Raw genomic sequence first — 19,379 nt, forward strand, 5'->3', positions numbered from 1 at the left:
TATATATATATATATATATATATATATATATATATATATATATATAAAACCCAAGTATCGAACTTTGTATCGAACTATTGTATCGAACTTTAAATAGAACATTTTATGTTTTTGTGCGAATTTCATTATGCTTCAAAATCCCTTTGAATAACATTTTACATAAGTTTTACCTTGTTTTCATTTTTATATTTTTAATTGAAATTTTGAAACAGGTAGTGAAAAATTATTTATTGACAGAAGGGTTAAGTTTAGTAAAAATAGAAAAACGAAATCAGAGTTTGAAAGGTTAGCTGTATAAACGACATAATTACTTAGAATTTCAATCGTCCAATCAGTTTTATCCACGGTACTTACTCGTTAGTTTATAGGTTTAGTTTATAGGTACACTTGCTCAAATAAAGTAGAATTTTGTACAAAACTACTTTAAAATTTATTTATACGAAACATTAAGGATAGATAAGGACTAAAATAGAGAACTAAAAAGTTAAGCTAGAAAGATCATTGAATTATAATTTCTTTATCTGTCTAACCATTCGATTTTACGCACCGCATTTACGGGATAGACCGAGAACATAACAAAGGAGATGCCTGTGGCATAATATACATGCACACCCCACGGTAAATTCTCCTGGTAATTGCAACGCGCATATACGCGCGTGCGTTTACCGATGGAATCCCCCAGAGAAGGGTAATAATAATCAAGGAATGCTTTCAGCGACATAAACGGATAAAGATTGGATGAAACGCGCCGCCATGAAGATCTTTATTTTTCCTCATCATGTATACTCGTTTTCTCAGCATAAAGTACCAACTGGAAAAAGAGAAAGAGAGAGAAAGAAATAGAAAGAGAGAGAGAGAGAGAAAGGAATCTATAACTTAATTCTGCAGTGCAGTCTATTTCTGCGCAATCATCGCATCGTTGCGTCATCGATTTGCTACAGCTCATCTCTGTGATTGCTAATTTATACTCATATTACTACCTAATAGAGCAGAACACAATTGAACAAATAGATAATAGAGTTGTAGCGATTAAAGAAATTACTAATTTTTGTATAAAGAGAACACGAATTGAAGCTCCTAGGAACCATATATTTTATTGGGTTAGCAAGAAAAAAATTGCATAAAAAACCGTAATTACTTTCTTACCAACCAATATAAATATATCTTGGTAGAGTAAAGTTTCAGCTTTAAAAATCTCTTTTTTAAATTGCGATACGACAATTTTTAACCGAGTTATGAGCAATTAAAATCAAAATGATCCTTTTATTTAATCCGCGATAACTCAGTAACTAAAAATCGTAGGAATATTTTTAAAAAATAATTTTGTAGGGAAAGTATCAAACTGTCACGATAGGTAGTCGAAAATTTTCTCAAATTTGTTCTGGACATATTATAAATCCATAAAGTGAGAAGAAAATTTTCCATCTTTTTCAGCTCGTAATTTTTGATATATAAAAATTACCAAACTCATATAAACTTAAAAAATGTGGTAAGCTTTTAAAAGTAGAGATTTCAAGCTTTAAAATTTTTTAAATTTAAATTTCATTCATTGTTGACGAAGATATTGTATATACAATTTTGAGCTAAAAAAAACACAATTATTATACTTCCTTACCAATCCAATACTTTCAATTGTTTACGAATTATATTTCATCGCTGTTTAAATATTATTTACGCACTAATAACCGCGGAGATTTATATAGGCAATTTACTTATGTTTGATTTATTCATCGAGCCACAAAACTATTTTTATTTTAATTTAATGCTCTTAAGTTAAGAGATATCCTTCGTGAAATTCATTGAAGCTATTTCGTTGCCTGCGCAAGCGAGGGTGTGTCCAGCAATAGATACCAACGAAAGGGAAATCTCGTGTCTTACGAATATTACGCTCGTGTTCGATAAGCCGTGTCCAACGTCGTATTCCTCGGGCTAGACGCTTATGCGATCGCAGGAACTTGAGATACACATTCGCGCTCGCGGTAAATTTTCTCAGTAATTGCGGTGCGGCGCGGCCGCTTGCGTGGGTACTGATGGAATCCTGAGCACAGGATAATGGAATGGGGTACATTTCCAACGGAGTAAAACTGTGAGAACGAATTCGTAAAACGAGGAATGCGAATGTGTCCCATGGAGACATCAGAGGCAGATCTCTCTCTCTCGCTTTCTTTCTCTCGCTCGTTCAAATCTATTTTGTATTATCCGTTGCTAATAATAATTTTTAATCATTTTTATTATGTACGAAATTAACTGGTCATTAACATAAACATTTGTCATGCTTCGTTACACTAAAAAAAAATTAAATTAAATTAAATTAGTTCGTCTTTACTTCTTTCGATAAAGAATGTAAGTATTTCAGTCAAACATACGTATATTGATTTAAATACACACATTATCCAACGAAAGAAATACAGAAAAACTAAATTAATTTAGTCAAATGATTAATTTTTTTTCTCAGAACTTGAACCTTTTGATTAAAATTATATATTAAAGCCATCCTAAGATGGTCTCGAATTCAATATTGTGATTCGATTTGTTTATTCAAGAAAAAGAGAGTCTCCCAATAATTGTAGTCAAGTCAAACATTTTTTTTCATCGACCAATACCCATAGATCTGTCCCTTTCAACCGCAAGTGCGCATTTGGAAAACCTACGATGGAGAAGATATAAATATAAGCCGCTTATCCTTCCTTCTCATTTCGAGCCGCGGAATATTTCCACTTCAACATGAACACAGTTGGGAATGTGGCGGTTTTTACGTGTCGACGTGCAAAACGACCGAGGGGTTGTCCGTAATGTAAGAGAGGTACGTATGCCGCCGGTAAATTCTCCCGATAATTGCGTAGCGGCGCGGGTGCTCTTGGGATCCTGGAGAAAGGATAATAGCTGGAGGGAGGTGCTTTTCGAGTACGCAGTTATGTGTACAATGTGTGTGTATATATATCCAACGTGGGATTATGAGTCCACAGGAGAAATATCGATTTTATTGCCCTGCACGATCGTAGTTCCCTCCCGAGGACACTGACGTCCCGCCTGGGTAACGTTAAAGGATGTAAATTTAACTGGTTCGAATAGCGGTGATTTACGTCCGTGTGTTTGCGATGGATACGTCTACAGAACGGTCGATGCATTACATAAATTATATCGATTTTATTTGCCAATATAATCTTCTCGAATAGCGAAGTCGATGCGAGATTATCGAAATTTGGAGAACGTTGATAATTCCGATCAGAATCGATCGTTGATCGAAAGCTAATAAAATGGCAGTGCAATTTAATTTAAGAAAGCAGCATTATGAGAATAACATAATTCGAAATATTACGTTTTATAATCTTTGAACAGAAGAATCGACTAAAGTTCGAGGATACGACGTGCTCTCGCGTTGCTTCGCGAGCTATAACTCATGACTTTTAGAAAGGATAACGCGAGCACTTCGACAGCAACTGCAATTCGCAGAGCCCTTGACGCTGAGATATCCCGGCGATGTGTAAATCATGGGGCGTAAACTGCATTCCGGCTGCTAAATTACTTCGCTGATGCGAGCTGACGGTATCGCAAAATGGCCCGCCTACACGCCAAACCGAGTCCGCCTCTCTTACGTATATGTACGTGTATATCCCTCTAATGGATATATGTAACGCCATGCGAGAGAGATTGCATCGTATATTTCAGACTATCGAAGTGGTTGACAAAAGATTATTGCAGGATCGTTGTATAATCTTATCGCAATACGCCATTCATCCTACACTACTTTAAGATAAACTTTTGTTTTAAATAATTGTATTTAAATATAGAAACACAAAAAATATAAATACTAAAGAACAAAAAATATCTTATTTTTAAACATTCATGGAATGTTTTTACATATTATATATGTAAAACGTGTATTAAATTACATTTCTCGGAATTTTATTAACGAATAAAAAAAATGCGTGATTTTTATTATAAGTCACTATCGATTTGATTAGAAAAGAGAAAAGAGGATTAAGAATATTTTTCAATCAATCCAAGTATTAACCGCAAAAATCATACTTTCAAAATAAATACAAGTGCGGCCAAGATGAAATAACATAGAAGTACCTTGGATAAGTTTCGATCAAAAAGCTACTGACCTTCGTCAAATATTCTAATATAACTGATAATGTAAATGAGATGATGTCACTGTGCGATAATTGTGCAATTCGTACATATTTGTGGGTCGCGACATCACTGTTTAAGGATATGGTTACGTGAATTCAGTTAGTATTTTCATTAATCGATAATTTACTATTGAGAAGTAAGTGACCTCCGCTATTTAATTTGAATACTTGTTCCGTTAGCAGATGCTAGTCAGATGCTATTTCCACAAGTGAGATATCTTTTTTCTGAAAAAATCGAGTAACGCACAAAAGAATCTCAATTATTGATTTCATTGTGGCTTAAGATAGTACTGTTTAAGATTCTGCTTAGTTGTGCTCTTTTACGCATATCGATGCAGCTCGTGAATCAGAAGAGAACATGTATGATACAACTGTTCTGAAATGATTTTTGATCGAAATTATTTCGTTTTCTCTATTCTCTAAAATTTTTAGAGTGAATCTCTAAAGAGTAAAATTTCACTTTTAAAAATTGAAAACTGAATTACTCTTCTTGGCTCAATGTTCACTCTTTAAAATAAAATTCTACTCCACAGAATTTAGAGAATATACGGAAAGAATGGTTTTGTTGAAATATCTAAAAATTTATCTTGTAGAATGCTCTTGTGGAATGCTAGAAATTCGGGTTCAACTACCAGCCGAGGTAATATTTTTCGCAATAAATTTATTTACAGTTTTTAGCACATTAACTTCATCTTTCTAATAGGATGCCTGATTGAGCATCAAATTAAGTAATGTCACGATTAAATTGTTTGTTTGTCAATTTAATCGTGACATTACTTAATTTGATGCTCAGTCAGGCATCCTATTAGAAAGATATTAATGTACTAAAATAGTTATACTACAATAGATTAATTGTATTTATAAGTCCGAAAAATCAATTCGGCGCGCAGTTCAAAATGATTACATATGTGATATATAAATTCACATGAAAATTATTTAAGCATCTAAGATCCAGCTTCGGTTTTAAACTGTTATTTGTTGTATTCACATATATGGTCTTAATCAATTGTTTATTATTATTATAAAAATTTAGCTACAGGAACATACATAACATCTGAAAATAATTTTATCGGACTATCAAATAATTACGTATGAACCTCAAACATGATAAGCAATGCTTTGATAAAAAAATTTTAACGCTCTAACAATCAGTTTGAGCATCCTATATATTTTGGTGAGACAAAACAAAACGAACCAAACAAAATTATTATATAGATCTGTATCTATAATAGCTACATTTTTTAATAAAATGTTCTTTACATGTAACTTAAAGGAAACATAATAGAAATCTAGGAAACAGCTAAACAATTCCAATCAAAATCGATTTCAAATAATTCCATAATACTTAATAATAGTAATAATTCCATAATAATAGTTCAATAATAATAATTCCATAATATCCTATTCACGCGAGAGAAAAAGGTCACCGTCTGTCAGCGTAATCATCAATCTCGTAATACAACGGGCTTGAGAGCCTTGAGACACCTAGGAAAATTGACGCGTTTGCAATCTTCGATTAACGTTTGTGGACGCAAACGTATTACGGAAGAACGGAACGCGAACAACAACCTAACGCGCGACGGTCGATTGCATGTATCCGCGAGACTCCTCTTGCGAAGAGATCAGTATTTCTTTCTTATTATCTTTCATCTTAACGCGTCGCGATCTCTCTTGCGACGGCGGATACACGTCTCCCCCTTGTCTCCGACAGCCGTCTCGTTAACCGATGGGAACAGATTTCTGATTGCATCTCCTTCCCGTTGCCGAACGCCATCGTCCGCCTACCCGCCTGCGGTGTACACAGTGCAATCGAGCACCTCCGGGTGGATTTCGCAAAGGGACCATTTCCACGCCGAGCCAGGTCGTCGTGGTTACCGAAATATAGCAACAATACCGTTCGATTAAAGCATTCTCCTTTGTTCGGATCCACGTCGCGCCCGCTTCGCCGAATGATGAATTCTATTTCATATCTGATCCGGCCAGATACGCGACCGAGACTGACGTGGATCACGACAGCGTTATGGTCACTTTCGGATTTCGCAAAATCGTGCAGGCTGATTCTGTTCCGCGAGAAACCTGCGAGAAGCTCCGTTTGGCACAACTACACTCATCGGTAAGATGGAACGGCGCGATTCTTTGATGAGAATGCACAAGCGAAGATGCGATTGGAGTCTCCGACGATACTCTCAGTAGTTGCCACTTGTAATGTTATTACGTAAACTAAATCGACAGGCATAAGCGGATTTACTAGCAGGAGTACTAATCGGTTGCTTCAGGCAATCGTTTTACCACTTGAAAACCTCCTAATTGTTTAGTCAATTGGTAGCCGCTCATTTAATAATAAAGTTTATACTTATATGTACATAAAAAAATAACCGTTAAGCAATCAAAGTTGTAAATCTTATCCATCGAACTGACACGCATCATTATTTAACAATTGCGCAATTATTAATTTTCAACAAAGTTTCGTCTGCTTTGTGCTGCAATCAGCCAACTAGCAGCGATTAATTTCTCTACTTCGATATTTTCGACTTATATATTATTTTTTTTTTTCGTTTTAATAAATAAGTCGGGGCTTTCCAAACAAGATCTTCTGATGACAAAATTTTCCCCGAATATACCACAAATTTCCCGAGAGACTCGCCGTTTCGCAAGGCTTTTCAATGAAATATTCACCGGAGCGCTCGATTCTATCCAAGCTCGGCCACTGCTCCGGCGAAGTTTCGCAAATCGGTCTTTTCGCATGCGAAACCGACCTACCGTGCTACCGGATTGCAAAAGGCTTCTCCTCCCTCCCCGAAAGTAAGAGACGAACGTGCAGTACCGCCCGCGGGAGATTTCTGCATTTGGGAATGTTAAACCGTCTCTGTGTCGCGGGAACGTTTCTTCAGGGAAGAAACCTCTCGCGGATAATTATGTATTATGTAGGCACGTTTAATTACTCGCAAACACAAACAAAGCGGCACACACATGCACGCACTCGTTCCACACACTCAAGATTTTTCATTCAGATATCGTAAATCTCATAAACGAGATAATTATAATGAATCGTTTGCTCTTACCACTTTTCTTGGACTCGAGTGACTTACGACGAGTGACAGTAAAGTATGAAGATGCATTAATAAAACTTTAATTAACTAACATTCCATTTGATATTACTTTGTCTCTACATACAGAGATTTATTTGTAAAATTTATCCTAAGCACAAATTTATAGAAAGAAATATTTATTTTAAAGAAATTATGTTTTAAATTTTAAAAAAAGGCACAGATATTCAAATTACAGAAGTCAGTCTTGCGTATACGGAAAGACTAATTTTGCTAAAATATCTAAGAATTTAGTTAGATACAAATAATTCAGTTGAGCCATCAAAATAATTACATAAGGAATTCAAACATAAATAAACAATGCTGCAAAAAAAATGTGATATTCAACCAGTTCTACATAATTATTTCTACATAGTTTAATAAAACGATTTTCAAATCTATTTCTAACTAAATTTTTAGATACTTCAGCAAAACTGTTCCGTGTAATTATAGTTGATGTATTCAAATCGAAAGTAATAATTAAGTAACATCCCACTGAAATTAATATTCATTAATTTTACACTAATACCTCCATCTTACATATATATATAGATTTACTCGAAATAACACTATTTATACGACATTATCAGTCTCCTGGAGTAATTAACTCGGCTCGAAAGACATGGCGCCGTAACAGCGCGGGTTTGAAAGAAAAGTGTATTCGTGCGTTTCGGTGCGCAGCATTCGGTCGTCCATGCGGGACATTCCTGTCAATCAAAGGATCAGGCGCGATGGGAAACGAGCTCTTGGAGAATATAACGCTACCCTCGGGCGCACCCCGGGGGATCGGCGGACGCGATAGCTTGATTTCCGCGTGTGCCAGTTATTCAACGGCGCGGACATTACGTAAACTGACATTTTCGCAGCTAATACGAGCGAGCGAGCGAGCGAGCGAGCAAGCATGCGATTCCAGCTCGAGTTAGCAGCGAGTTCTACCGCGATAGCTTTTCCCGCGCCGCAGACCCTCTCGAATGAAAAAACTTTGTCTCAATAAATTGTCCTGTCGCGCGAGACCGCGCAATCAATTCTCCGTCCGGTTGATCTGCAATATTCCTTATTCGTTACGATTACCTGTACTCTAAAAAATATCGGTGTGGTTTTAACACTATGTGGCGTCTACATAATTCTCACTGTATTGCTGTAATACTACATCGACGTGATAGGGATTTATGATCTCTGGTTTTTATACCGGAAGTATATTTATGTAAAACTCACATCATGTTTTGGCATTAATATTAACAACTGTGAGAATTATATAACGCATACTGAAAAAAAAAATACTAAATTTTGATACATATTTCTTTAAATAGTATAAAGCATAATCTTAGAATATTTACTCAATAAAAAATGATAGTTAAATTAATTGAGTTTTTATATCAAATAAATATATGTTTAACATTTACTTAGAAATATTCAAATATATATTTAATTTTTTTTTCAGTGCATTATTAAATTCACACCGAATTTTTTAGAATTTATCGTCGAGCGAAATGACAGATTGAAATATTGTATTAACATTTTTAATCTTGGTAAGAATAAAATTCTTATAAAAGATTTCTGTAAAAAATTCGCTTCAAAGGATATCAACGGATGATTTTAACGCGACTGGACACTAAGAGTAAAATTTTTAATTCGATGCTCAATTCATTAATTATGAACTTGTTAAATTTTGAATATTAAAAATTATATAATAAGAGGCAAAGTGCAATGACATTTGTGTTTTGATATCGAAGACCATCCACAAAAGAGAGACAGAGTGCGATATTCAATAACTTCGGACGTATAAAATTAGTTAGCTTGACCAAATCATGTGTGGTTTTTAAATGTACATCCTCAGTAAAGAGGAGGAGGAGATGCGCAACGATTAATGAGTCAGGTAAACTCACCCACTCTCGACACGACCGCCAGGATCAGCAGCACGCTGCTCACGATTATCATCTTCCCTCGTGGTCGTTGGTCGCTGACGTAGGAATCACGATGTGATATCGGTGGTATCGGTCGAAGACGAAGGGGCGATTGCGGCTATTATCCTCTTCTCCTCTTCACGCGGACTTTCACACACCCCGACCGTACCGAAGGGAGGCGAAACCAGCGCGGGGATTTCAAAATTCGTTCGAGTCCTCGGTGTCTCCGGATCCACCGGACTCGGTTACCCGCGGACTGACCTCGCGCGGGTCGATCGTCACTCCGAATCTCCGTTTTTTTTCTCTTCCTCTTCCTTTTCCTTCCGACAAGCGAGCCTACAAGAGCCGCAGCAGCAATGCAGCGCCGTTGTTCAGAACCGCGAATGCGCCATGGACGTCGCAGAACATATGCTACGGTCACGAGGAGAGAAAGGTGACTGCGAGTATATACGCGAGGCGTGCACGATGCCGCCCGTCTTCATGGCATAGTCACCTTTCTAGCAGAGCAAGCAACAAAGAAGGGAGCCTTGGTGCTATACCCACCACCGCGCGCGTTGCCCACCACCTCATCAGTGCGATAAACGTTTGCGATCACCAGGGATGGAGTGGGGACCAGATGGTGGACACTGGTCGTCTTCGACGGTCAAAATCTGCGTCGCTCGAGCTTTTCTTTCAACGTCGCACTGCATTTTAACCCCGAATCCGTTCTCAGTTTCATGTAGCAAAGGGGCTGCGCGATGATGAGGCGATGCATTTCAATCTATGTGATGAGACCAGTTAGAATAGCTTCTTTTTAGAAAGAAGATAGAATCCTTGCTCGTTGCAGAAAGAAATTATGGATTACCGATAATGAAAGCTCGAAGAATGACAGCGCGGAAAAACGTAAGCAGTGAAGTGACTGAACGTAGCAGTAAGCGAATTGGCCAATTACAGTCGAGGCAACTATTTTAAAACTCGCGGTTCTGATTGGCCGCGAGTTTTAAAAATGATTCGTTTACTGCTTAAGATTTAGACCATGCTTATGTTTTTCCTGTTATGTTGTATGATACAGATAACAATTATAAGTTACAATCAGATAATTATTATACGGAGTTATAATCGTTCATTACGGTATAAATGAAAATGATTAATATTATTTCTTTAAATATATACTATGTTTTTTATATTTTAGAGGATGAATCAACGTCCTCCCAAAATTAGTAAGATCTATAATCACATCACGGGATCTACTACTGAATAATCAATAAAAATAATTATGTTATCTTCAAATAGCTTTCTTTTTGTACAAAACAGTTTATTTTTTTCCCCCATATAAAATGACTAATACTATATCTTATTACCTTACATTATTTTTTTTCCGCAATACGATTATATGGAAAATGTTTAACAGATCGGAACCATCACTTCGTATCGGATAGAATCAAAATATCTATGGTCACTGCATAGGACTTTTTTCTTTGTACGAAGAATTACGCTTGCCTTCAGTGACCGGTAACGATTGGAACATATTTGATTAGGATTGTTCGCCGAGCAATTAAAGAATAGAGATTATCCTACCAGTTTCTATATACACCCAGATACTAATTTACATTTATCAATTAATGCAACTCAAGGAAAATCGTAAAGTAGATCAATCATTGGAATTAATGACAACACAAAATTCTGGGTAACAATAAAAATTTCAATTAACTCGCAGTCGCTTTTGATTCTAACGCATAAGCATACTTCCTCAAGTTGCAGAAATATAGGGTGCATAAAAATTATGGAGCTTTTCAATATTTCTCTAAAATGATTACGGAACGCACAATAGAAAAAAAAACGTACCACATATATAAATAACTTTCCGTCTTCAAGACACATGCAGATGCCACATTATTATACAATCCTTTTAACCGAGGGGATTACAAATTATATTTCTCATTATGTAACAATATATCGGTGTAAACGACTAGATATTGTTGCGACGCCTTGATAAAGAAAATTTCTTTTTTTTTCTTGTTTTTCAAGCATGTTCCTGAGAACTCGGCAGTATTCGAATAAATATGTTGAACTGAATAGACATGCTGGTCAGATTCATTAAATGCACTCGTGAACCAATGCGATCAGTAGAACGTGATTACTCATTAAAATGCAGCGTACGCAATAGTATGCACATAAATAATTGTGCATGATTAGATAAATTGACAGAATCTCTTCGGATATAAAATTTTATCAACTTTAAATATGTGATATATATATTTTAAAAAGAGATAAAAAGAGTAAAAAGGGAAAAGGTTAGTAAGGCGACGCTTAAAATTATATCGTATTAAATTAAAATTATTTGATAGCAAGAAAAATTGATAATCGCATTAAACTCTAACATCTTTACAATCATTTTAAATATAAACAGATCTTGCTTGCACTTCGCCTCAATATAAACATCGACTTTCACGTCCTTACTATCAAAGCACTTGACGAAGTCCACCTTAAAATTTTACAGATTTCTTACGTATCCCGAATCTAAGAAGAATTACATGAAATACATTTATTCAAATAGAAAAACATTCGCAAATCTCTATGATTAAAAATATTGTTATACATACAAATATGATACCTTTTTTGCTTCTGTTTTCCTTTTTAGCTGCAAGATAAATTACGTATGAAAAAACACGCGCGTAAGAAAAATTTGATTTTTCTATCTCTTTTTACATCAAACCGTTCAAACGATTTCAATGTAATATATGAAAAATTCAAGTATTTCTTAAACAACTTTTTCTTTTATTAATAATTACGAAATAATTTGTATGTACATCAATTAAATGCCCGCAGTTAATAATAGCTGCGCAAGACATCGTCAAATTGAAACGGCGTCGTTACGATTCTACAATTTGTACAAAATTACTAGCAAATAAATCGCAGGGATATCACCGTACGTCTCCTGGATAACGGACTTTGATTTGCTGCCCGACAATACCGATAGCCTAATATGGCATAGCACGCAAACGGGCAAACATGTCCCGTACAATTGTATATGCACATTCGCACGGCAAAGATGGTAGATCTGTTTTTTTAGCTGTATTTATTGCACTTGTTCATATTATTTCGCTCTTTCCTTTTTCATTTTCTAAAATTATCTACATACATAACTTTTTTGACTCAACTTTTATCGTAAGTGCGCTAAAAAAATAGACCTAGTATCGTACGCAAAGATTTTGCGTTATTTGGCGCGCTTAAAAAATTAAATAATCATGCGTAATCGAGCAGTGTGTACAATTCTAATTACTAACTAGTTCAATTTGCCTATACTTCTTGCGCAAATTGCTCACGGAATCTTTGAACAGAACGGGGTCCAATCGCATGTTAGATCGCAACAATGGCATATACCCGAAGACAGCGACAAATGTGTTCATGCATGTTTGTCGCTGTATGAAATGATCCGGGTCGTTCCACGGCGATCTGAAATCCCACGTGAGTCAGAAATCGATAATGATATCGTATATATGGTCTCAACGATACCTACCTAATTCCAGCTACCGTGGTATCTTTGTACAATTTGCGCTGCGTCACTTTGATAGGCGGCCTTCGAGTTACGTGACTCACCAGAAAATTCATGAGTATATCCTCGCAATTCTGCGACTGCTCCACGGTTTTATGGAGAGTCGAGCTTAATAACTCGGTATATAGAGTATTATAATAGCGATGGTAAAAAGCGGCACCGGTGAGAATGATACTGTAGTCGTTTGTCCACTTACTGGTATAACCCCAGGAACGCTACATAAAACCCAGATTAGCTCGATTATGAAACAGTTACAGACTGGACGGAAATTACTTAACGCAGACTGCATAATACCTACCTTTGAATCATCCCAATAGTGAGACCTCGCTGGATACCCTACTATTCGATCGGGAAATGACCGCCAAACCATAAAAGCGAAGTCAATTTCATCGGTATTTAGAGTGGCATCCTCGTCGAGTGACAATATGGCACTAGTTTTGATTAACGGATGAGGATAAAAACGTTGAGATATGCCGTCAACCGCGACAACGTGAATTGACGCTCTGATACCTTGCCAACGTGGTTTTCTTGGCACCGGAATGTCCGAGTTCCACATAAGTATTATCTTAAACAAAATAATTTGTTAGCACAAAGATATATCGCAAAATGCATAACAAACAGAAATAATAAGAAATTAGCAATAAATGAGCTTACCTTATCTAGGTACTTGCTTTTCGCGAGACTCCTAAGTAAACGATAAAGTACGGCGGTGGATCCCAATTGCGAATAGATTATGGCAGTGAAAGTGTTACCAGGATTACTGTTCGAAAAGGGAAGTTCTTGCTGGCTATCAGTGAATTGTGGCAAAATCGCCAATGCTCCAGGACTAGTATTCCAAACGATTCTCTCCCGCGCACCTTCCCATGGTAAACGCTCGCGAATATTCTAAATTGATAATTACAATTAACGAAAAACTGAAAATAAGGTTCTGATAGCTCATAGTATAAGTAAGAAGCAATTACCTCGAACACGGTAAATACAATTTTTTCAATAGAGGAAAAATATCTCTCCCATAAAAATTGTGTTTGTTGCCGCAGTTTAAGGATTTGTACATTGGACACGGATCGTAATATATCTGGAATCTGTAAAATTCATAAAATTTAATCATCACTTTAAAACAAAGTAACAGTGAAATTAATTCAAAATATGCATTTATGTTCCTTACTTGGAGTAACAATCTCTCGTCAGAAAATATTACAGCCTGATTCCAATCAATACGTTCATGAAAGGGAAGAGCCCAACCATTACTTAAAATGACTGGAATACATCCCGATCTCAGGGCTTCTAGAAACCGAAAGCTACCTAATCGTCGTCCTCGTGGAACCAGACAAAACGTAGCGTTCATTAATAAAATTTCATAGTCATATCTGCAAAATGAAAAATATTAGCAATTATATTTTGAATAATGTCCATATAATTCAAACAATTTCAACATTTTTGCTACTTACGTATCATATTCTTGATTATCCTGCTGACAATGTTCGTCTTGGAATTCTCTCCAGGTCTTCCCATGACGGCAAGTTGTAACAAACACCAAATCTTTACCATTGTGCAGATGATAGAGAGCGTTTCTTGTCTCGGATCCAATGCCATGTACATATCGTTTTCCCTTAAAAGCTGCCACATACTTTTTATTATTAGGAAAATTATTTTCTAACGCTTGGCCGGATTCTCCACCACGTTCCGAATGTTGTTTACCAAACAGAGGTATTGACACATCAAAGTCAGGTCTGTGTTTAAAAATGGACATACTGGCCTTAGCAAGCATGGCATAACCCACGTCGAAAGCCAGCGATTCTTCAGCATAATCGGGCCATGTACCAGAATATAAGTTAAATATCAGATGATTCCTTCCGTTATTCCAATATGGCAGGTGTAATAATTTCAAGGGAAGATTGTGTACAAATTCAGTCGATAAGGGATCTCTATCTAACGTATCCAGGGCTAAGACAAATATACATGCCCGTGCTGGGTCCGACGTGTAATATCTCGACTCCGTGATAACATTTAATATTTTTTGGTATAGTGGACTTATCACATCCTCGACTGGGTAAACATACACGGTGAAACCTTGCTTACATCTTGTAAAGTCGAAGCAAGTTTCCATGCGGCAATACCGTGTACGCTGAGACATGACCAAAGCCCCGCTGGATGTCTTTAAATCTTTGTCATAGAACTCTTCATTTAGACTTAAATATGAAGGCAATCGCTCATAAGGCAACTGAGATCTGCCTGTCCATTTTTCGCTTTTTAAACGATATCCACCGAAATAGCAATAACCAAGAAACGCACATGTTACAAATAATAATAGATAGCGTTTCTTGGCTTGCATTTTCAATACAGTCAGGTTATACAAAGATATATGATAGTTCTAAGCATTATTTACTCCAATGTAAAAGGTCTATATTCAGTCACAAACACATTGTAACAGTTACTATATTATCTCAGAAATTTCTCCAGGATATAATCATACCGGTTCTTTCATATTGCTGTAACAAAACAAAGATTCTACGTGTCAATTATAAATAATTTTTCATTAAAAATGGCAAAAATATATTTACAACAAAAGTCAGGAAAAATATTTTACTACTAAATTTAAGGAATATTTAAATAATAAACTTAACAAAAATTTAAAAAGGAATTACATATGTTACTAAGAGAACACTTGTTATCATAGTGACACATCATCTCGATAAACGCATATCTGTGATATTACAATTTTCTCCATTCCAATAAAATTAAACAGAAAAAAATTCAGAAATTTAGATGAAAAGTGAACTCTCGCGAAGAAAAGTTATCACCTGTTCGAAACTAAGACAGAAGGTAGCTATTGATAGAAAGAGCTGCTCGATCCTCACAAGATGCATGATGGATCGGGACGATATATAAATTCGTCGACAAAATTTTATCGATGGTGCACACAACGCAATGACAGATCGTGCAAATAGGTACTACGAATCTGTGACGACGATTCGGTCGATTCTCCAGTCGACTTGAGATAACCTATAAGCCGCGCGAACCAAATCCCACGCGATCGGCGATCTCACCGTAATTCCACGTCGTGATCAGATCAGATTAAATGGCACGCGCAACTCATAATGATATCCTACGCGATACCCGTCTTACGACACGGTCACGTATCGCCGACGCGACGGCATCACCATCATTCTTCTAGGTTATCTACGGCGCACAGCAATTCCGTCAAGCCCGGCGGCGACTTTACGCCCACTCGCATTTCGGGCCGATGCCGGACGGACACGCGTGGCATCGATCGCCGAGCGCCCACGAGTGCAAAATCATTGCACGCCGCGGCGCATTGAAATAATTGCTCTAAAAAAGCAAATGCGAACAGTGCCGTGACGTCGCGGACGATTAGTAGTAGACTGGCACACCGCCTACCGTCCTGTAACTTACTTCACGTCACGCTCGCGAGTTCGCGACTCGCAAGAGCGGCGGCAACTCATAAACAGCGGCGAATCTCACGATGCATCGCGTCGCGGCGCAGAAAATTACTTTGCTAATTAACGAACGAATGTGTATATGTATATGTAATAATAAAAACTTAATGACAGAATTTTCATATTTATGTGTTTGTTTTACATAATGATTTATGTAAAGTTCATTATATAATCATTTATATAATACATAATGTTTACGTGTTTGTGTGCGTTCGCAAAAATGATTACATTTATGCACAATATTACATGTGTGTCAAAAATTTTATTGTGTAATTATTTTATTAAAATTTTACATAAATATGTAGATACGCGAAAACTGTATTATTTATTTTGAAATAATTTCTAGCATAGAAAGAGAATTGTGAATGTTTTTAAAACTCTGCTTTTGTATGCAGCTTTTACATTTTGCATAATTTGCAACTTTGCACGCATGTGCAGATATTACACAATGTGTCGAGTATGCATTTTATTCTTGTCAATAATGTTCGAAATATCATTCTATAAGTTTTCGTAAGTCGTTGAAAAATATTAGAAAGAAACTTTAATAAGCAAATAGTAAGGCAAAGCAATAAAATTTTACTTAAAGATTAGGAGAGTCACAGAAAAATTAATATTCTATTTTTTTACTCTTTTGATTACTAATTTTTAGATTTATAGATATTTAAAGAAAAAGTGTTTCAATATTTTATTTAACTATTTAATAACTGATGATATCCATCAATTATTGATGAAATATCATTAGTTTTTGAATAGTTATCATTATAATGAAACACTTTTTTCTAAGGATACTAATTTAGATATTTAATTACTAATTTATAGATTTATAGATATTTAATTACTAATTTATAGAATCTATATTAGAATCATTGTTGGAACGTATCATCGATTATTAGTAATATTATTCGAAGTTAGATATAACACCTTATTAATAATCAAACAAATGTAAATCGATGTTCCAAACTGGAATAGTCAGTATATCTTTATCGATCGACTCCCAATTTCTGACCAACTTTGAACTTTATAAACTTGCAGAATGTAATATACAGTTTGTAGCGAGAGAGAATTTCCGTGGGAGTGCAAAGCACGTTTCTTGGAACTAGGAAGAATGTAATACTCCATCGAGTCATACAAAGAGCTTTCGAATCGAGTCAACAATGAATTCACAATCAAATGTAAGACGTCAGCTAAAACAAGAGGACAAACCAACTGAGAGGAGATGTTATACATATATACACATTTAATGTCGATCAATTCTTGGCGTAAATTAATTATTATTGGTATTGATAATTATAACTTTTATGCATACATGGAAAGAACGATTTTGGTATCTAAAAATTTATAGATCTGAAACTAATTTTGTTAAAACAAAATAATGCAGGAATCTCAAGCACGTAACGTTGCAAACTTTTGACATTCCAGCAACCAGTTTGGGCGACCTACATAATTATTTTAATTCAAACCAAATGATTTTCAAATCTGTATAAAATATCTAGGTAAGTAGCAAAATAGCTCGAGCAAAATCGTCCTTTCTATGTAGAGGAACGATTATTCTTGTCAATATCTGCGCTAAACTCTATATGCACTATGGTGGTGTCGCAGTGACGCATAAGGCGGCCCGTTGTTCGTAGAAGCGGATGTGGACGATTTGCAATTTAATAACCATTTCTCGTTAGCGCGTCGGAGCGAATCGCGAACAAGTTCGAACGATTTCGGATGCATGCCGACGCGCGATTGGCTCGCGAGAGTTCTAATTGACTACTTACTCGTGAAGACGATCAGCTCATGAAATCGATCGAATCGGTGGCTCATCCCTTATACGGTGTCCGTCATTCCTTCACTCACGAGTAATACTCTCGTGAAAATTATTTAAACGTCACGAAAGAGCAGCGCGGGAATCAATGAATCGAACAAGATAAATTAGAGATTAGCACCCTTCGATGTCACTATGGATATAATAAGTCCTATTTCTTTTATTTTATACGTTATAATTTCTTTATTAACTCTAGAATGTTATCTCTATTGAGTGATATTACTATCAATAATTTTTTATGTACAAAAAAAAGGATGCTCTTAATTAACATAAGATATCAAGATTTTTTTACAACATTTCATACTTTTAGTGACAAAATATTTATAATCTAGATTTTTGTAGACATAAAGATTATTACATTTTATTATTAAGGAAAGGAAAGAAAAAATAAGCACATTATTTATTAAATTCAATGTTGAAATAATACGGAATATATATAGTTCAATTATATGTATGTGTGTTTCCTCTTACATTCAAATAAAATATATATAACACAAAGTTATAACACAAAACTATTTTTAAAAAATTGAACTCACTTATCATTGATATAATATTGACCACTTGGCAGTCCAAACCGACGTGTGTATTTGTGTGTATATAACGGAGAGAATTTTTAAAATCATGTCTCCGTTTATTCTACCTTTTAGTAGATATTAGCTCTCCTAATGATCACTGAAGGCATAACTTAACGCTCAATAAGCTCGCTCACTTGTACATAAAATTTATCGTATCGATAGTATTTTAAGGTTAATAAAGGGTGCTTTTTAGCAAAAAAGGCACAGATGACGGCACGATAGTGTAACACACATTCTACAATAAGCCAATAAAGAAATCAGAAGCTAGAAAATGATCAATCATAGAAAATTATTTTTTTTTACATTTAACTGTGATTGGCCAATTTTTTTAGCTTCCGATTTATTACTAATGGCTTATTGTAGAATAGTCATAATAATAATAAATTATTATATCTTAGCGTTTGCTATATTAATGAATATTAATGAAAAATGAATGATCGCTATGTTGCACTGTTATGTGTTTCTTGCTGAAAACCACCAATTAATATTATATTCACTCATTATCTTTATATTCCTTAATATCTCGTTTGTTAAAAATAAGTTGTTATAATATATTCATTTTTATATTTTTAAACAATATGCAGTATATTATATGCAGTATATTATATGTAACACGTAGTATGTGATACCGAAGGGTTAAAAGGTCGAAAGAAATAAATAACTTCACACTCCACACAGCATGAGAATAAAAGTTAAAAAAAAATTAAAGTAAAAATACTTCCGGCAACAGACTGACGCGGACGCGACGATCCGATATCGATTCGTGAGTTTAAATGTTCCTCTATTCAAACTCATTCAGAGAGGCTCATCTTCCCGATACCGATCGTGCAGCACTGAATTGTGTTCCTTGACGAGTGGACGTCAAGGCATCGGAA

At 35.5% G+C, this 19,379-nt stretch overlaps 2 protein-coding genes across 2 annotated transcripts in view; both read right to left on the minus strand.

Moving 5' to 3' along the window:
* The window catches only part of LOC105619490, a 58,109-nt gene extending 48,949 nt beyond the window's left edge, over positions 1 to 9,160 (minus strand). The window contains exon 1 of the mRNA XM_012201006.1: positions 9,109 to 9,160. Within this exon, the coding sequence (XP_012056396.1) occupies positions 9,109 to 9,160 (52 nt within the window). The remainder of the gene's footprint in view (positions 1 to 9,108) is intronic.
* Positions 9,161 to 12,380: 3,220 nt separating this feature from the next.
* LOC105619491 (exostosin-1) lies at positions 12,381 to 14,993 on the minus strand. The gene is made up of 7 exons (XM_012201007.1): positions 14,110 to 14,993; positions 13,827 to 14,028; positions 13,624 to 13,743; positions 13,316 to 13,546; positions 12,960 to 13,226; positions 12,626 to 12,876; positions 12,381 to 12,561 (listed from the first exon to the last, which is right to left on the minus strand). Exons 1-7 carry the CDS (start codon positions 14,991 to 14,993, stop codon positions 12,381 to 12,383), a joined length of 2,136 nt encoding a protein of 711 aa, XP_012056397.1.
* Positions 14,994 to 19,379: the final 4,386 nt, after the last annotated feature.

This window comes from Atta cephalotes (assembly GCF_000143395.1).
Source record: "Atta cephalotes unplaced genomic scaffold scaffold00022, whole genome shotgun sequence".
In the NCBI taxonomy this organism is placed as follows: domain Eukaryota; kingdom Metazoa; phylum Arthropoda; class Insecta; order Hymenoptera; family Formicidae; genus Atta; species Atta cephalotes.

Bases quoted from the DNA above. Each gene is read 5' to 3' on its own strand.
- LOC105619491 (XM_012201007.1), bottom strand. From the start codon at position 14,993: ATGCAAGCCAAGAAACGCTATCTATTATTATTTGTAACATGTGCGTTT. The intron at 13,227-13,315 runs GTAAGCTCATTT...ATTTTGTTTAAG, and splicing joins AAAGCAAGTACCTAGATAAG to ATAATACTTATGTGGAACTC. The intron at 12,877-12,959 runs GTAGGTATTATG...GGTTTTATGTAG, and splicing joins ACTATTGGGATGATTCAAAG to CGTTCCTGGGGTTATACCAG.